The following is a 16,986-nucleotide window of genomic DNA, read 5'->3' on the forward strand; positions in this document are numbered from 1 at the left end:
CCTCCCTCCCTCACAGACACACACCAGGATTTTTTAATACCCTTATAGGCATTTGTACTTACAACTCTGATTTAAATGATCTCTTAGTAAATTGATGGGAAAATGTAGGACGTTAGAAGTTAAGGAAAAAAGTCCCCCTGCACACACCCATACCTTTCTAGTCCAATCTATTTCCCAAAGCCTAAGAAACTGGAATTCAACTTCATGGAGGCCAAAGGACATGCTTTTCACCCTTTATCTCTCTCTTACGATACATAAAAGTGTGGTAGTTGATGTGTCCAGCATTGTGTCACATCCAGTCATTTATAGTGTAAGCTTCTCCTGCGTGAAGGAGCAGTGAGTACCCATACAATTGTGACTATAAATTCTTAACAGCTGAGGCAAAACCCTTGTGTGATTTACTGTTTTATTTGGGGTTGCCCATTTCTTCATTATTTGAAGAATAAAATTTGATAAATAAAAATTATCAACCATGGGCTGGGGTTGTGGCTCAGTGGCAGAGCTCTTGCCTGGCACATGTGAGGCACTGGGTTTGATCCTCAGCACCACATAAAAATAAGTAAACAAAATAAAAATATTTTTAAAAAAGAAAAAAAAATGATCGACTATAATGTTGTTGGATTTACTTCCCTAATACTCAAACAAGTTCAGTGGTCATTCCATGTATCTGAATCCTCTTACTGAGATTATAATGTTGCGGGGGGAAAAACTGAAAGCAGTATTTCTGATAAATATCTTCTGACTTAATTTGATTTAGAAAGATGTTACCAAGTTTTAATAATATAAACTAAGGAGCTTGCAGAATAGCATATTAAAATTATATAAGTCTCTTAAGTGTTGTTCAATAAGTAGATACTACCACTTAAATTTTAGAAATTGAGCTCTCTCTTCCACATTAGTGTTCGGTGATGTTCTGAGATGAGGGGGCTTTTGGGGGAGCTAAAAAGGGTAAGCTGCTAAAGTATCAGAACCATATTTACCAGCCTTACTTGTAGATCCATAGCATCTTCTTGCCCAAGTGTTTGCATCCTACCAAAATCTCCTCTTGGGATTGTAAGACTGTCTTGTCTGTCTATATCCTTTCTCCTATGTGTGAGAGTTGGTGTGTGTTTGTTCTACCCGCTATCCTAGATCCTTTTTCCCAAGCTTTTGGTGTTCATAGAGAGCCATCAGGCTTATTGTTGTGTTAAAGAAAATGATCTGTCAAGGTATAAGCATTTGCTTTGTCATTAGTCTGATAAGCATGTTTATATAGCTGCAGTATTGCATGTTTTATATCAGAAGAAAAGGTCCTTCTGATTATAAAAGTAATATAAAAGCATATTTGACTATACTCAAAGCCAGTTATCTTGTTTTTGTTTTCTGGTATAGATCTTTTTCAGTATCTTTAGAAGTATTATGACTCTTATCACCACCACCAAAAGGCTTTATTAGACCCCTTTTTCTGCTTGGCACCATACTGAGAAAATCTTCAGCTTCCTCAAATCTTTTTAGAAAGTAGGTCAGATCTAAATAATAAGTGAATCAAAGGACAACATATGCATAAGAATGATTCCCAGCTCTGTTTTGTGACATTTCACAGCATCCCTAGAAGTGTAAAGGGATTTGACAAAGTCTTCAAATGAATTTGAATTCTCTTGATCTTGTATGTGCCTTACACCACTCAAGATGAAAAACTAAGTATAACATTGAATCATAAATTGCTGGATCTTCAAACACGGCTCTCTAAGAAATAGAAAACTCTTCCCCTCAGCTTTAAATTTGTCAATATCAAATAATCCAAATACTTTAACTCTTATCATTATTATTTATTACATTTTCCACAGGGAAGAGCCTTCATCTGAAAAGCATAGGAAACATTTGATTTTGGATTTTATTATCTGTGCTTGATTTTAGTACAACCTAACAGTAATCAAATGTTCTGTCATACCACCCTTAAGCTTCTCAGTAACTTGCCTATACACATTTAGGACTTATTGTCACTGGATATCCATTAACTAAATAATTTGCTTTCATCTTGAGAAAATTCATGTATAAAACAGAGTGCAGTGCCATCATTACTTGCTGTAGCAAAATAATACTATATTGCCAGAAACTTAAGTCTCCTATGGTTTAATTAGGGGAAATTATTTGGATGTCTTAGCAAGTAAATTGTTGGCAGAAAATATTGGGCCTTTGATTGTGAGTTCTCTTAAGGTAAGAATTCTTAGCTTTGGTTTAGAAACAAAGTCTCTGCAGTTTTAGCTATCTGGTGAACTTATCTGTCTTTCCTCACTAGTGGCAGTGACAGGCTTAGTGGCAGATCCCTGGGCTTTCTTGCCAGTTGCATGCATTGAGCATTCGTTATGTTGGCAGACAGAGCTGATTCTTGGATGCGTGTCTGAACCTCTACAGGTCTGCTTCTGGCAGAATTGAGTGTGACTCTTATCCTTTACCCATTAAGCTATCATTATGGCTTCCTTATCTGTATTTCTTCTGCAGACATGCCTTTGAAAGCATTTGACTCTCTTTTGGCAGTTTATTTGATAATGTATGTACAAGTATAGAAGCATGTGTCGTATTTCTAAATTATATTGGATTTCTCTAAGGAAAAAAGAGAGGACATAAGTGAAGATTTATCTTAACTTGACAGCTTTGATGGACTTGTTTTGATTTTTAATATGGGTCTAAGAGTTTGATTTAGAATCCTCTGTGAAAACATACTAATTGCATCTCTTTTACCCAGAAAAAGTTGTATGTTCCTCTCTGAGCCTGATATATTACATAATGTAAACTTTTTCTCACCATTATAAATCATATGGGTATGTCCAGACATATATATGTATTAGTGGAAAACAAAATCTCTCATATTTGGAGTTGGTGTTTTGGGTATTCCTTAGCCAAAGTTGGAAGAGGCATATTTAAAGAAAGGTGATTGCATGTAATTGCCATATATGGAGTCTTTTCAAAGCCTTGTTCTGATTTATTCTGTGTTGGGGTAAGCTTTAGCTGCTAAGAGCTAAAGACCCTGCAGTAGATAATGCTTAATAATTACCTCCTATATAGCAAGGTTACTTCTGTACTCTTTCCCTTGAGATCTCAAAGCTTAGTCAATTTGTTGATTTATATCATGTAAAACATTTCAAAATGACTTGTTATTCATTTGGGTTTTTATTCTGTTTGAAACACTTGTAGTACTTTGAAATTCAGTAAACAGGAGAGTCAGTATAAAATGGCTTCCAAAACTGGGAAGTTACAGTAGTCTGAAATCTCAGAGGCTGATCATCCCAGTCTGCTTTTCAGGTAGTGCTTTCACTTGCAGGACCCATGGCCAGACATGGGGCCCAAAGGTTTAGGACAGATTTAGTGTGATTATAGAGGTTTTCTCTGCCAGGGAAGCCCCCTTGTAAACAAGGTAGAGGAAAAAAATCTTTTTTATTATTTTCTCCATGAATTAAAGCCAGTTGTTCACTCTGTATATCAGTGTTTCAGTTCACTTTGCAATAACAATAGAAAAATCCAATTAAACTTTTATATCTATTAAGAAGGGAAATTTTAAAGTTGTAATTTGCCATGAAGTCTTTTGTGGAATAATGACCTCAATTCAGGATGAAACATAATTTGCCATTAAATGACCTTTATTAACAGTGGTTTTCTAAATTGATATACATTACTAATATCTTTAGAGTTCAATTGATAGTTATGAGATTTTTAATTTATTTAAAATTTCTTGTGCTAGCATTTATATGTTATATATCCTATGCTATCCTTTTAATGTGTAATTTTTTAACTTAATTATTCATAGACTTTCTTTTATGTTTTGCTTTATTCTTTAAGCATAATTGAAGCCCACAATCTCTGTTTCTGTAAAATAATTATGACGTTACTGAACCTGGGTGTAGCAGCACATGAATGTAATCCCAGCTGCTCATGAGGCATTAAAAATTTTTTAAATGCTTCTATTATTTTAATGTATTAAGATTTAGGCAAGGGCTGGGGTTTTGGCTAAGTGGTAGAGTGCTTGCCTAGCAGGCATGAGGCATTGGGTTACATCCTCAGCACCATATAAAAATAAAATAAAGATATTATGTCCATCTCACACCAAAAAATAAATACTTAAAATAAAAAGATTTAGGCAAAAGGTGTATATTGGCAAGATAATTTACAAATGAGGAAATCTGAGTTCCAGTTATGGTTCTAGGACTAATTTTTCCTCTTGATGTATTAATAAGTCCCTTAGCCTCTCCATTGGACTCGTTTTTCCAACCATAAAAATGCATAGTGGGACTTATAATCAAACAAAATGGCATAGATTTGTCTCTCTCTGCTTCTCCTTGCTAAGTACATCTATAGAATCTGGAAATGACACAGGAAATACTGAGGAGAACCCTAAAAGGTAGAAAGAGGAAAATGCTCTGATGAGGGATGCAAAAGTGGCAGAACAACACAGCAGAATGTCTTACAACCTGCCGAACAGAAGAAGACTCGAATCTGGTGTTTTCTTAACTCTCAACCTACAAACACAAACCCAGGTAGACTCATTCCTCCCTTCACTTGAATGGGACTTCTGCCAACAGTACTAGGTGAGCCAGTCAAAACTAACCGGAAGGATTGGAAGCTCTGCTGATAATGAATGGCCACCAGGGAAGTGTTCTCCCTCCCTTTCATGAAGGGGACAGGGTGGGACTGACAAAGGAAATCATGTCACAACCAGCCTGGCCTGGGAAACTATCTTCATCTGTGAAGGATAGAGGCTTCCTTCCCCTCCTAAAGGACTCAGGTGGCCTGACCATGAGAAACTCCTCCCACCCCACCAAGCAACACTGGTTAAGAATCTCCTGAATTCCCACCTCAAGAAATTAGAAAAAGAAGAGCAAAATTAATTCAGAGCAAATGGAAGAAAGTGATTAACATGGATGAGAGTATAAGTCAGTGAAAATAAGAAAGTAGAGAAAATCAATGAAACAAAAGCTGCTTCTTTGAAAAAAGACAATGAAATTAACAAAAATTTAGCAAGACTAAAGAGAGAAAACATTGATTACCAGAATCGGGAATGAAACGAGATATTACAGGGCTGAGGCTGTGGCTCAGTGGTAGAGCACTTGCCTGGCATGTGTGAGATGCACTGGGTTCGATTCTCAGCACCACATATAAAAAAATGAATAAAAATAAAGATCCATGCATCTAAAAAAATTTTTTTTAAAGGTTAATTAACATCTAAAAAGAAATTTTTTTTAAAAAGAAATTATATTATAGGTCCTGCAGCTATCAAAAGGGTAATAAGGAAATTTTACAAACAACTATACTCTCATAAACTAAACTCTCATAGACTTAGAAGAAATGGAACAATTCCTTGAAAACTACAAACTATGTAATTCAAACAAGAGAAAATAGATAACAGGATTAGTGCTGCAAACATTAAAGAAATTTGAATCTGTGAATGTATTAAAAGCTCCTGAAAAAGAAATCCCCAGGCCCAAGTGGTTTTAACCAGAGAATTAAAAATAATTAACATAAATTTTACTGTCTCTGCCAGAAAATACAAAAGGAATGAAAACTTCTCAACTGTTTTTATAAAGCTAAAATTACCCTGATACCAAAACAAGGCAATGACAGTACAAGAAAATAAAACTACAGATCATTTCTTTCATGAACTTGGAATAAGAAGTCATTACCAAATATTCCAAAGTCAAATTCAGCAATATGTTAAAAATAAGCATATACAATGCCCAGAGGGGCTTTATTCTAGAAATAGAAAACTAGTCCAATGTTGAAAACTAATGTAATATACATAGCAATAAGTTAAAGAAAAAATTAAAAATAAGCATATAGAATAAAAATAAGCATATAGAATAAAGCCCCAGAGGGGCTTTATTCTAGAAATAGAAAACTAGTCCAGTGTTGAAAACTAATGTAATATACATAGCAATAAGAAAAAATAAATATCATTTTGATGCAAAAAAATTATTTGACAAAATCTAATGCACATTTATGATTTTTTTGAGACAGGGTCTCACTAAATTGCTTAGGGCCTTGATAAGTTGCTGAGACTGGCCTCAAACTTGTGATCCTCCTGTCTCGCCTCCTAAGTTGCTGGGATTACAAGCATGTGCCACCACACCCAGCATGATAAAAACTCTTTGAGTTAAAAGAAGTGAATGGTCTCATCTTGATAAAGAGTACCTATAAAAACTTAGAGCTAACATCCTAAACTTCATGCTTTTCCTCTGAGATCAAGAAAAAGATGAAGATAGCTATTCTCATCGCTGCTATTCAGCATATTACTGGAAGTTCCAGCCACTGCCATGAGCTAAGAAAGAAAATGCCTACTGATTTGGGAAAAAGGCAATCAGATGACATAACTGTATATGTACACACTCACAGAGCTAATAATTGAGTTTGGTAAGGTCTCAGGATATGAGATCATCACACAAAAACCAATTACATATCTATGTACTAATAAATGTAGAAAACAAAGTTAAAAATCAGTATATTTTATAACCACTCCTAAGCAAAGTAAATTCAGGTATCAACATGTACAGGATTGACCTGTGTCCTGAAAATTACAAAGTAACAACAAAAAACATCAGGCATAGATAAATGTAATACTGCTTTTGTGTTTTGAAGGACTAAACATAGTAAAAATGTTAATTGTCCTTAAATTGACCCATAGATTTTATGCATTTCTTATCAAAACCTACGCAGCTTTTTTCATTGACATAGAGAAGATTATTCTAAAATTTACATGGGAAAGCCCAGGCCTAGAAGTTAAAACAATCTTGAAGTATAATGTGGAAGGAATTGGTCTGAACAATTTGGTAGGGGGTGAGGAGTACTAAGGATTGAACCCAGGGATGCTTTGCCACTGATTTACATCTCTAGCCTTTTTTGTTTTTTATTTAGAGATAGAGTCTTACAAAGTTGCAGAGGCTGAATTCAAACTTGTAATCCTCCTACTTCAGCCTCCCAAGTCATTGAGATTACAGGCATGTGCCATGGCACCCAACTACTTTACCCAGTATTAAGGCCTACTTCTGTAATTACAGTAACCAGAATAGTGTGGTAATGGCAGAGGAACAAATAATTGGGACTGAATAAAAAAATCCAGAAATAGACCCATACAATATGCCCAACTGATATTTGAAAGAAATCTGAAAGATCCCTCAACAGAGGAAGGTTATCATTTTCAACAAATAATGCTGGTATATTAGACCAAAAGAAAAATAATGTAAGTTTTGGAAGTAATGCTAAGCAAAGAGTTCATAGACTTGACCCCAAAAGCAAGATCACTAAAAGAAAAACTGATATATTAGACCTGGTGAAAATGTAAAACTTTTGCCTTGAGAGGACATTCCTGAAATGATTAAAGAACAAGCTGCAGACTGGGAGAAAATATTTTCAAACCCTGTTTCCAACAAAGTTCTAGTATCTCAAGTATGTAGAGAATTCTCAAAGCTCAATAGTTAGAAAAAAAATCTAATTAGAAGAGTCAAAAGACATTTCACCAAAGAAGATATGAGATAGCAAAAAAGCACATGAGAATATATTCAACATTATTAGCTGTTAGGAAAATGTAAATTCAAACCATAATGAATCAGATGCAGTGACAACCTGTAATCCCAGCAATTCAGGAGGCTGAGGCAGGCGGTTTGCATGTTCCAGACCAAGCTCAATGACTTAGCAAGGCTTTAAGCAATTTAGATCCTGTCTGAAAGTGAAAGATAAGGGGTAGGGATGTAGCCCAGTGGCAAAGCACCCCTAGGTTCAGTCCCCAGTATCACCACCACCAACAAAAATACATATTGAAATATCACCATACACCTATCAGAATAGCTAAAAAAAAAAAAAAATGTAGTGGTAACAACAAACGCAAGGATGTGAAGAAACTACATCACTCTTGCACGTATAGGAATGTGTAAAGTGACACTGTCACTCTGGAAAACAGTTTGCCAATTTCTTATTAAACTAAACATGGGACTGGAGGGTGGGGGTGATTCAGTGGTAGAGTACTTGCCTAGCGTGTTGGAGGCCCTGGGTTTGATCCCCTGCACCACAAAAAGAAAAATAGATAAATAGGGGCTAGGATTGTGGCTCAGTGGTAGAGTGCTTGCCTTATATGTATGAGGCACTGGGTTCAATTCTCAGCACCACGTGTAACTAAATGAATAAAATAAAGGTCTAGCAACAACTAAAAAATTTTTTTTAAAATAAATAGATAAATAAACTGAACTTGCAGCTATCATAATGACTCGGTAACTGTACTCCTGGACATTTAACCCAGAGAAATAAATGCTTATCTTCACTCAAAAATCTGTACACAAATTCATAACAGCTTTATTCATAATAAACAAAAACTGGTTCTTAGATGTGTGAATAAATACAATGGAACATCCATACCATGGAATATTACTGGGAGTGAGCAACTACTATTGAGACAAGCAACAACTTGGATGACTCTAGAGAATTACACTGAGTCAGAAAAAGTCATCCTCGTAGATACTATATGATTTCATTTATATACACTCTTGAAATGATAACATTATAGAAATAGAGAACAGATTAATTTGGCACTGTTCCCAGTGACTGCAGAGGCTTAGACAGTAGGATCACAAGTTCAAGGCCAGTCTCAGTAACTTTATGAGACCCTTTCTCAAAATAAAAAGGCTTGAGGATGTAGCTCAGTGGTAGAGTACTCTGGTTCAATCCTCATTACCAGAAAGAAAGGAAGGAAGGAAATGGAAAACAGAGTAGTATTTGGCAGGGGTCAGAACTGGGAGGGAAATAAGGGAGGTGTATTTGACTATAAAAGGACACCAGTGATGCTTGTGGCCATGGGAGTATTCTGTAACTTCATTGATGAATATCAGTATCTTGATTGTAATATTATACCATAGTTTTATAAAATGTTACCACTGGGAGTGTTGACTTAATTATATGTGAAAGTGCAATTGTTTCAAAATAAGTTTGTTTAAAAAAAAAAAAAAGCATAATGATACCCACCCTTCCTGTGCCAGAGCATCATCTTAAGTATCAAAGGAGGAATAAGCTAAGCAAGCTGTGTCATGATGGATGCACATGGTAGCAATAAGCCTTACCCATCCACATGTTTATTTTGACTTGAATCTTTAGGATTTCTACCTACCATATCCAAAAAAATACAATTAATTTTATATATTGTCATCTTTAAAAATAAGGGTCATTTATCTTACAGCTAATACTTTTTGAAGACTATTTGTGCTGGTCAGCATACGAGGAATAAAAAAGATAGTAAAAGAAGAGTGATTGAGCTCAGTCCATATCACATATAACAGTTGATCTGAATTTGGATGTAAAGCTGTTATTTTTTATTAAAACTTCACTTTTACTGTAACATAGTTTTTATTCTGTATTTTAGGATTCAAGAGACTCATAAAAATTCTGGGATTACAGGTATGGTGATGACGTATGGTGATGCATACCTGTAATCCCACAGGCTCAGGAAGCCAAGGCAGGAGGATCACAGGTTCAAAGCCAGCCTCTGCAGCTTACCGAGGCTATAAGCAACCTAGTGAGACCCCCGTCTCAAAATAAAAAATAAAAATGGATGAGGATGTAGCCCAATAGATAAACACTCTTGGGTTTACTCATACAAAAAAAAAAAAAAAGATTGTGGTCTTTGATTAGCCACAGAACTTGGTTTTTATTTTTTAAAAAGGCCTATTTTCATATTTTAATATCAATTTGGAATACATCTTAAAATCAATTATATTGATCTAGTTTTAGTTTTATTGGCAATCTTTTTTCTTCTTGATAATACATAAATAATGGTAAATCTTAAACTTTAGGGTCCTTTCTAAGTTTAATGAGATCTGATAATAATGTCTAAAATCAACTATTCTTTGCAGTTTTTATCTAAATATTTTACCTGTCTTTATTTGTTAAACAGGGTTTGGGAAGGAAGGAGTTTGGGGATTTTTTTGTTTGTTTTATTTTTTCTCTCTTTAGAGGGATTGTTAACAAAATGAGGGTATGATGATAAATTCAGTGATATTCTTTGGTGATAATATATTATTTTTATATATGCAAATGCTAAAACCTTATTTCCCCTTACCATTTTTTTTTCTCTTTGTTTTTCAAGTGTCAATATACAGTATCTGGTTTTATGATAAGAATGACTGTCACCGCATAGCAAAACTCATGGCTGAGTAAGTATGTTTCCTTTTTACTGCCAAAAATTTGAAAAAGGCAGAAAAACCTAACTCTGAACTTGTCTATAATTCTACTACTTCCAGTGTTTGCAAATGTCTGTTTCCAGTCTTTTTCTTCATGAATACATCAGGTTGATATGTGGATTGTTTTTTTAGAAAAATAGCCTCATGCTGTATATTCTGCTTTTAATGTCAAGGCATTAAATTTTCTCCAGTTGTATTTATAATGACTGTATCATATCTGGTCCAACAATTCATAATTTAACCAAAAGTTTACTGTAAGTTAGGGCGACCAACTTGCCCAGCTCCAGAGGCTGTCAGCTAATCCAGTACATAGCCTGACTAGCATATGCAGTAGCTATCGAAATTTCCACTGTAACAGATGGTACTATATTCAGTGGCCTGTAAGAAAACTCCTGCACACATCCATTTGAATTCCTTTAAGCAAACTTGCTTTTGACACAAACTAGGTTTAGCAGTCCCCAATCCACTAACAGATTATCTTCCAGAAGGTTTTGTTACAACCCAAAATCTTTGAAATTTGGAAAATTTCATTGAATTAATGTTCTGAAGGGTGACTCATGTCCTTTCTGAAGCTAGCCTGTAGAAAATATCTTGTGTGGCCTATCCATATTACTAGACTGCCAGTCTGTATTCTGGGAGCCCAAGACACTGTGGTTCTGAAGGAGCTTCAGGGGCTACAGAACTTGGACAGTGCTGCATGGACAATGTGTTCTGGTGTACCTCTGCCTCCTCCTCTTCAGTTTTTGCTTAAATTCTTCTCAGAAATGTAGATCTTTCTTCCCCATCTGTCAAATCTAAATTCCCTTTGCTCTCCTGCAAGGTTTATACTGCATGTTTGGAAGAAAACAGTACTAATTTTTTTTAACATTCTAATTTTTAATTAATTGTCCTAAAAGCATAGATAAGTAGTTAACCCCCAAACTTCAGTTTTCAGTTTACATTTTTTTAAGAAAGGTTCACATAGCCAAAGCCAAATTATAATCCAGGAATGTCCTGGCATGTCCTGATTGGTTGCTTATTAGCCTCCTACTCTGTCTGCTCTGGCTATGAGCTCAGAAAGCAGGCCCATGTTTGTTACTGTGTTCACCCTGGAGAGCATCTCTCCCTGTGAACTTGTAGTTATTTATTAGAAAAAGGGCTGGCTCTCTAGAACCTTTTTTTCCTTACCTCTAAAAAAGATTTATCTGTTTTTCAGCAAAAAAGTTCATTTAATTTATAAGGAATAGAGGTTTATGATTTTTAAGTCTAGGAGCATGGTACCAACATCTAGGGAGGGTTGTCTTCTTGCATCATAATATGAAGGAGGGCATCATATGAGAGCAGGCATGTTAGTGCAGGTCTGCATTATTTCTCATAAAGCCACTGATGCCATTATGAGGACTTCATCTCGTGATCTTAACAAAGGCATTGCTTTGATGATCATTTTTGTGTGTGTGTTTACTGGGAATTGCCCTTAGGGCTTTAAGAATGCTAAGCAAACCCTGTACCACTGAGCTGTACACACAGCCCTTCATCACTTTTTTCCCCTCCAGGTCCTTGAACATGCTAGGCAAGCACTCTGCCGCTGAGCTACATTCCCACCCTTTTTATTTTTATTTTGAATCAGGGTCTTGGTAAGTTTCAACCTTTTAATCCCCAAACTTCAGATCCTCATGCCTCAGCCTCCCAATAGCTAGGATTACAGGTGTGCACCATCGTACCCAACTTGTTTTTAATTTTGAAAGTATCAGTGAAGGCAGCTGACTCTTCTGGTTACTAAAAAAACACATGTGGTTTGTTGATCTATCCAGAATATTTGTCTTAAATACCTAAATTTAGGAGTATATTAACATATTCACATATTCTCCTGCAACATGACAGCATTTTGACCCTAAATGAGAGAATCTGGCTCCTTGAGCCCTAACATATACAGAGAAAATTATTTTCAATTTTTTTCTCTTTAAAGGCAAGTGGCACCCCCTAATACCAGACTTCAGATGGCAAATGAAGCTGAAAACTGAGACCTATTGAAAATATTGTATTGAACCCTAAAATAGGATGAGGAAGTAGAAACAGGAAGCAGGGAGGGAAAAGAATATTTGAGGTTCTTTCATACTGTCAGCTTGTTTTACTAGAAACAAAATTAAAGTATTAAAAAAAATAGAGCTGGCCTGTTTATAGAGGAAGATAATGCCTTATAAATGTTACCACTTTTTTGAATAAATGACTTTATAATCACCAAAGATAAATCGGAATGTTTTTCATTGTTTTAAAACTGCCAATAGCCGGCCACAGTGGTGCACACCTATAATCCCAACACCTCAGGAGGTGGATACAGGAGGATCCCAAGTTCAAGGCCAGCTTCAACAAGACCCTAAGCAACTTATGACTCTGTTGCCAATTAAAAAAAAAAAAAAAGGGCTGGGTACGTAGCTCAGTGGTAAAGTGCCTCTGGGTTAAATCTCCAGAACCCCCCAAAATAAAATAAAACTGCCTCTGTATGTCTCTGTGTTCTACGTAATTCAGAATATCACTTTGATAACCAAAAATACTGGTACTTTTTTTTTTTTTTTTTTTTTTTTAGTGTGCATCTAAACAAATGTATCTGGACTGGGGACATACATAGCTTAGTGGTAGAGTGCTTGTATAGCATGCTCAAGGTCCTGGGTTTGATCTTCAGTACTGCAATAAATAAGCATGTCTTTCAGTACTCATTAAATACAATTCTTCTCATGACTGTTTTGACAGCCACAATATAATAAAAATTTTCTAAGGAATTGATTGATTCCAAGAGATGTTTATAAAATTGGAGGGGCTGGAGGTATAGCTCAACCCCAGCACTGCAGAAATAAATAAAAAAAATAAACTCAGGGAAAATGTCAAAAAATTGAGAAGTCATGTAGGAAATTGAATGAACTTCTAGGTCTTTTTGGATATTTTCTTTAGTCAGTGGCAAAGTTGAAAACCCACTACATTCAGAAAACATTGACTTTCCTGAAGAGGGAATCTAGTCTGTTGGAAACCGTTTCTTAACAAATACTTGATAGAATGTTTGCTCAGATAAATGGTATAAAATTTGGAGAACTCAGGAACTGGGATTGTAGCTTAGTGGTGGAGAACTTGCCTCTCATGTGTGAGGCACTAGTTTGATCCTCAGCCCCACATTTAAAAAAATAAATAAAAGTATTGTGTCCATTTAGAACTAAATATGTGTGTGTGTGTGTGTGTGTGTGTATGTGTATGTGTATGTGTAAGGTTTTTTTTGAGAACTCATGAAAGTGAGTTTTATTCCTGATCTTAGAGTACTAAGAGTATGTTTTGGTATTAGAGAGGAAGATAGAGAGGCAAGGGTATCTCTCATTAAGTTTGAACTGAAAGAGTCCTTTGGAGTCTAAGCATCACTCATGTAAGAGTCCTGCTACACTACTCCTGACAGCTTCTGCTTTTAGCAGTAGTGAACTTCATGAGATAGCCTCTTCACAGGTGAATAGAAGTGATTATTAGAAATACTCTTTTGAACCAAAATAATGTTGCTCAGTCATAGAGTGCTTTCTTGGCATGTGAGAGGCCCTGGGTTTGATCCCCAATGCCACCAAAAGAAAAAAAATAAATAAGATTTTTTTTAACCTATTTCTTTTAAATAAAAGAGACATCATGTTCCTCCCCACCACACACATAATAATTGGAAGTTCTTGGGTAGGCTGTTTTGAATCCATAAACTGGCAGTGAATAGTCTATTCTTGTCCTGATCCTATTCCATAAAAACAAACCCTTCATTACTGAATTGATTTATTGCCTGTCATCATTGTCAAGTTCTCTGTTAATATAATCACCAAGTCATGGCTGTTCCCATAAAATCCCACGGCAGGCAGGGTTTGTTCATTAAAGTTGAGACTGAAACCTAAATGAGTTTAAAAAAAAAATTAGTTGCCTTATTAAAATATATTATTCTACCTTAAAGGAAAATATAGGAAATAAACTACCTATGTGCTTGCCACCAACCTGTAATTCCTAACATTTTGCTGTAATTGCTTCAAATGCAGGGAAGAGAGAATATTCTTTAAAAATGAAAGCCTATAGATAGATTTGAAGTCCTTACACCTATCAGTATCATTCTTTTTTTATTTATACTGGGGATTGAATGCAGGGGCACTTTACCACTGAGCTACATCCCCAAACCTTTTATTTTTTACTTTGAGACAGGGTCTTGCTAAGTTGCCGAGGCTGGCGTCAAACTTGTGATTTTCTTGCCTCAATCTCCCAAGACACTAGGATTACAGGTGTGCTATCAATGTCATTCTTAAAATCTGAGACTTTATTTGATTTGTGGATTTTCAGGTGAATAATTAGCTCAAATAGTTCCAGTCAAAATAAAGAGCATTCCCAGAACCACACTAATCTCAGTCACCCACTTTGTGATTTTGAAGAGAGAAAATAAGGCAATCCTTTTGTTCACTTGTAGTGCTATCATTTAACTTTAGAAGATTTGCCAGAAATCTTTTTCAAGGCTAGCTTAGTGTCAGTACAAGCTTTGCACAATGTTATTCAACTGTGCAGTCTTCCTATGTTTTGATACAGTGGTTATTTTCACATTTACTTTATCATTTAGTTTGACTGCATTTGAGTTGCTTATAAAAGAAGATCCTTCAGTGGAGTTTTTAGTGTACCTACTTCCACCACCTCCAGAAAGGAATTCTGTATTTTTGTCTTTCTAAATGTGAAATATATTGGTTGGCACTGTTGTTAATGAGGTGGTGAAACTGTAATTAAGTTTCTTATTTCTGGAATGAGAACTCATTCCAGTGTTATGTATTATAAAGTCAGTATCATTATGTGACACTGTTATTGGGTCTTCAGAAGATGAACTTCAAGAGCTCTTGGGTCAAATTTTCTCTCTAAAACCTGGTTTTCCTTCTTTAGTGTGGTAGAAGAAGAGACAAGGCGATCCCAGCAAGCTGCTCGAGATAAACAGAGTCCCAGCCAGGCCAATGGCTGCAATGACCACAGGCCCATCGACATCCTAGAGATGCTGAGCAGAGCCAAGGATGAGTATGAAAGGGTAAGGTGCTCCAGGTGCTGACCAGGGAAGACCAGAAGGGGTTGGGGGGAAGAAGGCCTTCGAGAAGGCTTTATGGACTGAATAAGTTATCTCTAGAGCCAACAGTAATAATTGGTCCAAAAAGAAAGCATGTCAAGTCTGAAGGGTAAGAAATCTATTACCTGAGAGTACTTGTTTGGATAGGAAAGTTTAGAATGCTTTTTTCCTATACTTATAATTATAGCAAAATAGCTCAGTGGCAGAGCACTTGCTTAGCGTGTGTGAGGCACTGGGTTTGATCTTTAGCACCGCATAAAATTAAACAGAAAAAAAAAATAAAATAAAGGCATTCTGTCCATCTACAACCACAAAATATCCTAATAATAAAATTATTATGGAAGAAAAAGGAGGAAAGAAGTTGGCCCACATCAAGTAGTTCTGGAAAAACTTATACATCTTTTTCACACCTGCAGCCTCAGTTTGGATGATGAATAGTCTTAGGAATTTACATAGATTTTGAGAAGTACTCTAATATTTTGCACTTCATATTACTAAAATGTATATTCATGATCTATAATTGGTAGTGGATAGACAGTTTCATGAAGAATTTTAAATTCCAGATTTAAAATTTGGAATTTTACCTGAAACTGATAATTTTCTCAAAAGCAGTATTGTCTTTTTCTTCTATTTTACATTTTACCTTATAAGTTAGCTGTTAAAAATTTTTCTTCCAAAATTTGGATAATATGGAAGTTAAAGTATGTTAGTTAATTTATTCAATGCATGCTTATGAGTTCACTGTGTGCCAAGAAGTAGACACTTCTTGACAGTATATAGAAGGCTTGCCTATATCTGAGGAACTATCCTGACTTTTCACTTGACATCAGTACCTCTGTGCCCCACGCTTCACTGGAGTGAGACTGAAGCTTTCCATAGCTGTTTTTTATTTCAACAGAATTAAAATTGTCACCTTATTCCTCACTAAAATTTGGTTCTCTTAACCCAATTTCATCTTCACCTTACCAAAACTTCAGGAAACAAATTGAGGAAAAGCACCATCTAGGGGTAGGGATTGTGGCTCAATGGTAGAGCATTTGCCTCTATTAAAAATAAATAAAATAACAACCAATAAAAAAAAGAAAGAAAGAAAGGAAGGGAGGAAGGGAAAGGAAAGGAAAGGAAGGGAAGGGAAGGGAAGGGAAGGGAAAGGAAAAGAAAGAAAGAAGGAAGGAAGGAAGGGAGGGAGGGAGGGAGGAAGGAAGGGAGGAAGGGAAGGAAAAAATCAATAGAGTATAGACTTGAATTACATCCACAAAATACCTTCACAGCAAACCCAGATTAGTTTAGACTTAATACCTGGGGACTATAACCTACCTGCATTCACTCACAAAACTCACCTTGACAAGGTTCATCTTTCCTTCGTGACTGCCTGCCCTGCTGTCTCAGCAGGATTATCATTCTATACAGAACCAAAACAGCCGTTCAGTAACCTTGTTCCTATAGTTCTGGAAGCTCCCTGAAATAAATGCCTTATTTTCTTTCAAATAAATAAATAAATAAAATAAAGATATTGTGTCCATATACAACTTAAAAAAAAAAAAAAAAGCACCTTCTAAGCTCATGTTTCCCAAACAGTTCTGCTTTAGCACTAGCTTCTGTAGTAATACCAGATGATCTTTGAAAAAAGGTTCAAGTTGCTAAAGAGTTGAGGAAATGTTGTTAGCGTGTCTGCTTGCATCCTCTTGGCTTTGCAGTACTCAAGACTGAGCAATTTCACTA

At 35.7% G+C, this 16,986-nt stretch overlaps 1 protein-coding gene across 3 annotated transcripts in view; it reads left to right on the forward strand.

The window, feature by feature from the left end:
* Dcp1a (decapping mRNA 1A) overlaps positions 1-16,986 on the forward strand; it is a 55,528-nt gene that overhangs the window by 15,113 nt on the left and 23,429 nt on the right. For all 3 annotated transcript variants that reach the window (XM_021731134.3, XM_005317209.4, XM_040289749.2), the window contains 2 exons: positions 10,097-10,163; positions 15,090-15,228. In XM_021731134.3, coding sequence (XP_021586809.1) covers positions 10,097-10,163; positions 15,090-15,228 — 206 coding nt within the window. The remainder of the gene's footprint in view (positions 1-10,096; positions 10,164-15,089; positions 15,229-16,986) is intronic.

Source organism: Ictidomys tridecemlineatus, chromosome 2 (assembly GCF_052094955.1).
Source record: "Ictidomys tridecemlineatus isolate mIctTri1 chromosome 2, mIctTri1.hap1, whole genome shotgun sequence".
NCBI lineage: Eukaryota > Metazoa > Chordata > Mammalia > Rodentia > Sciuridae > Ictidomys > Ictidomys tridecemlineatus.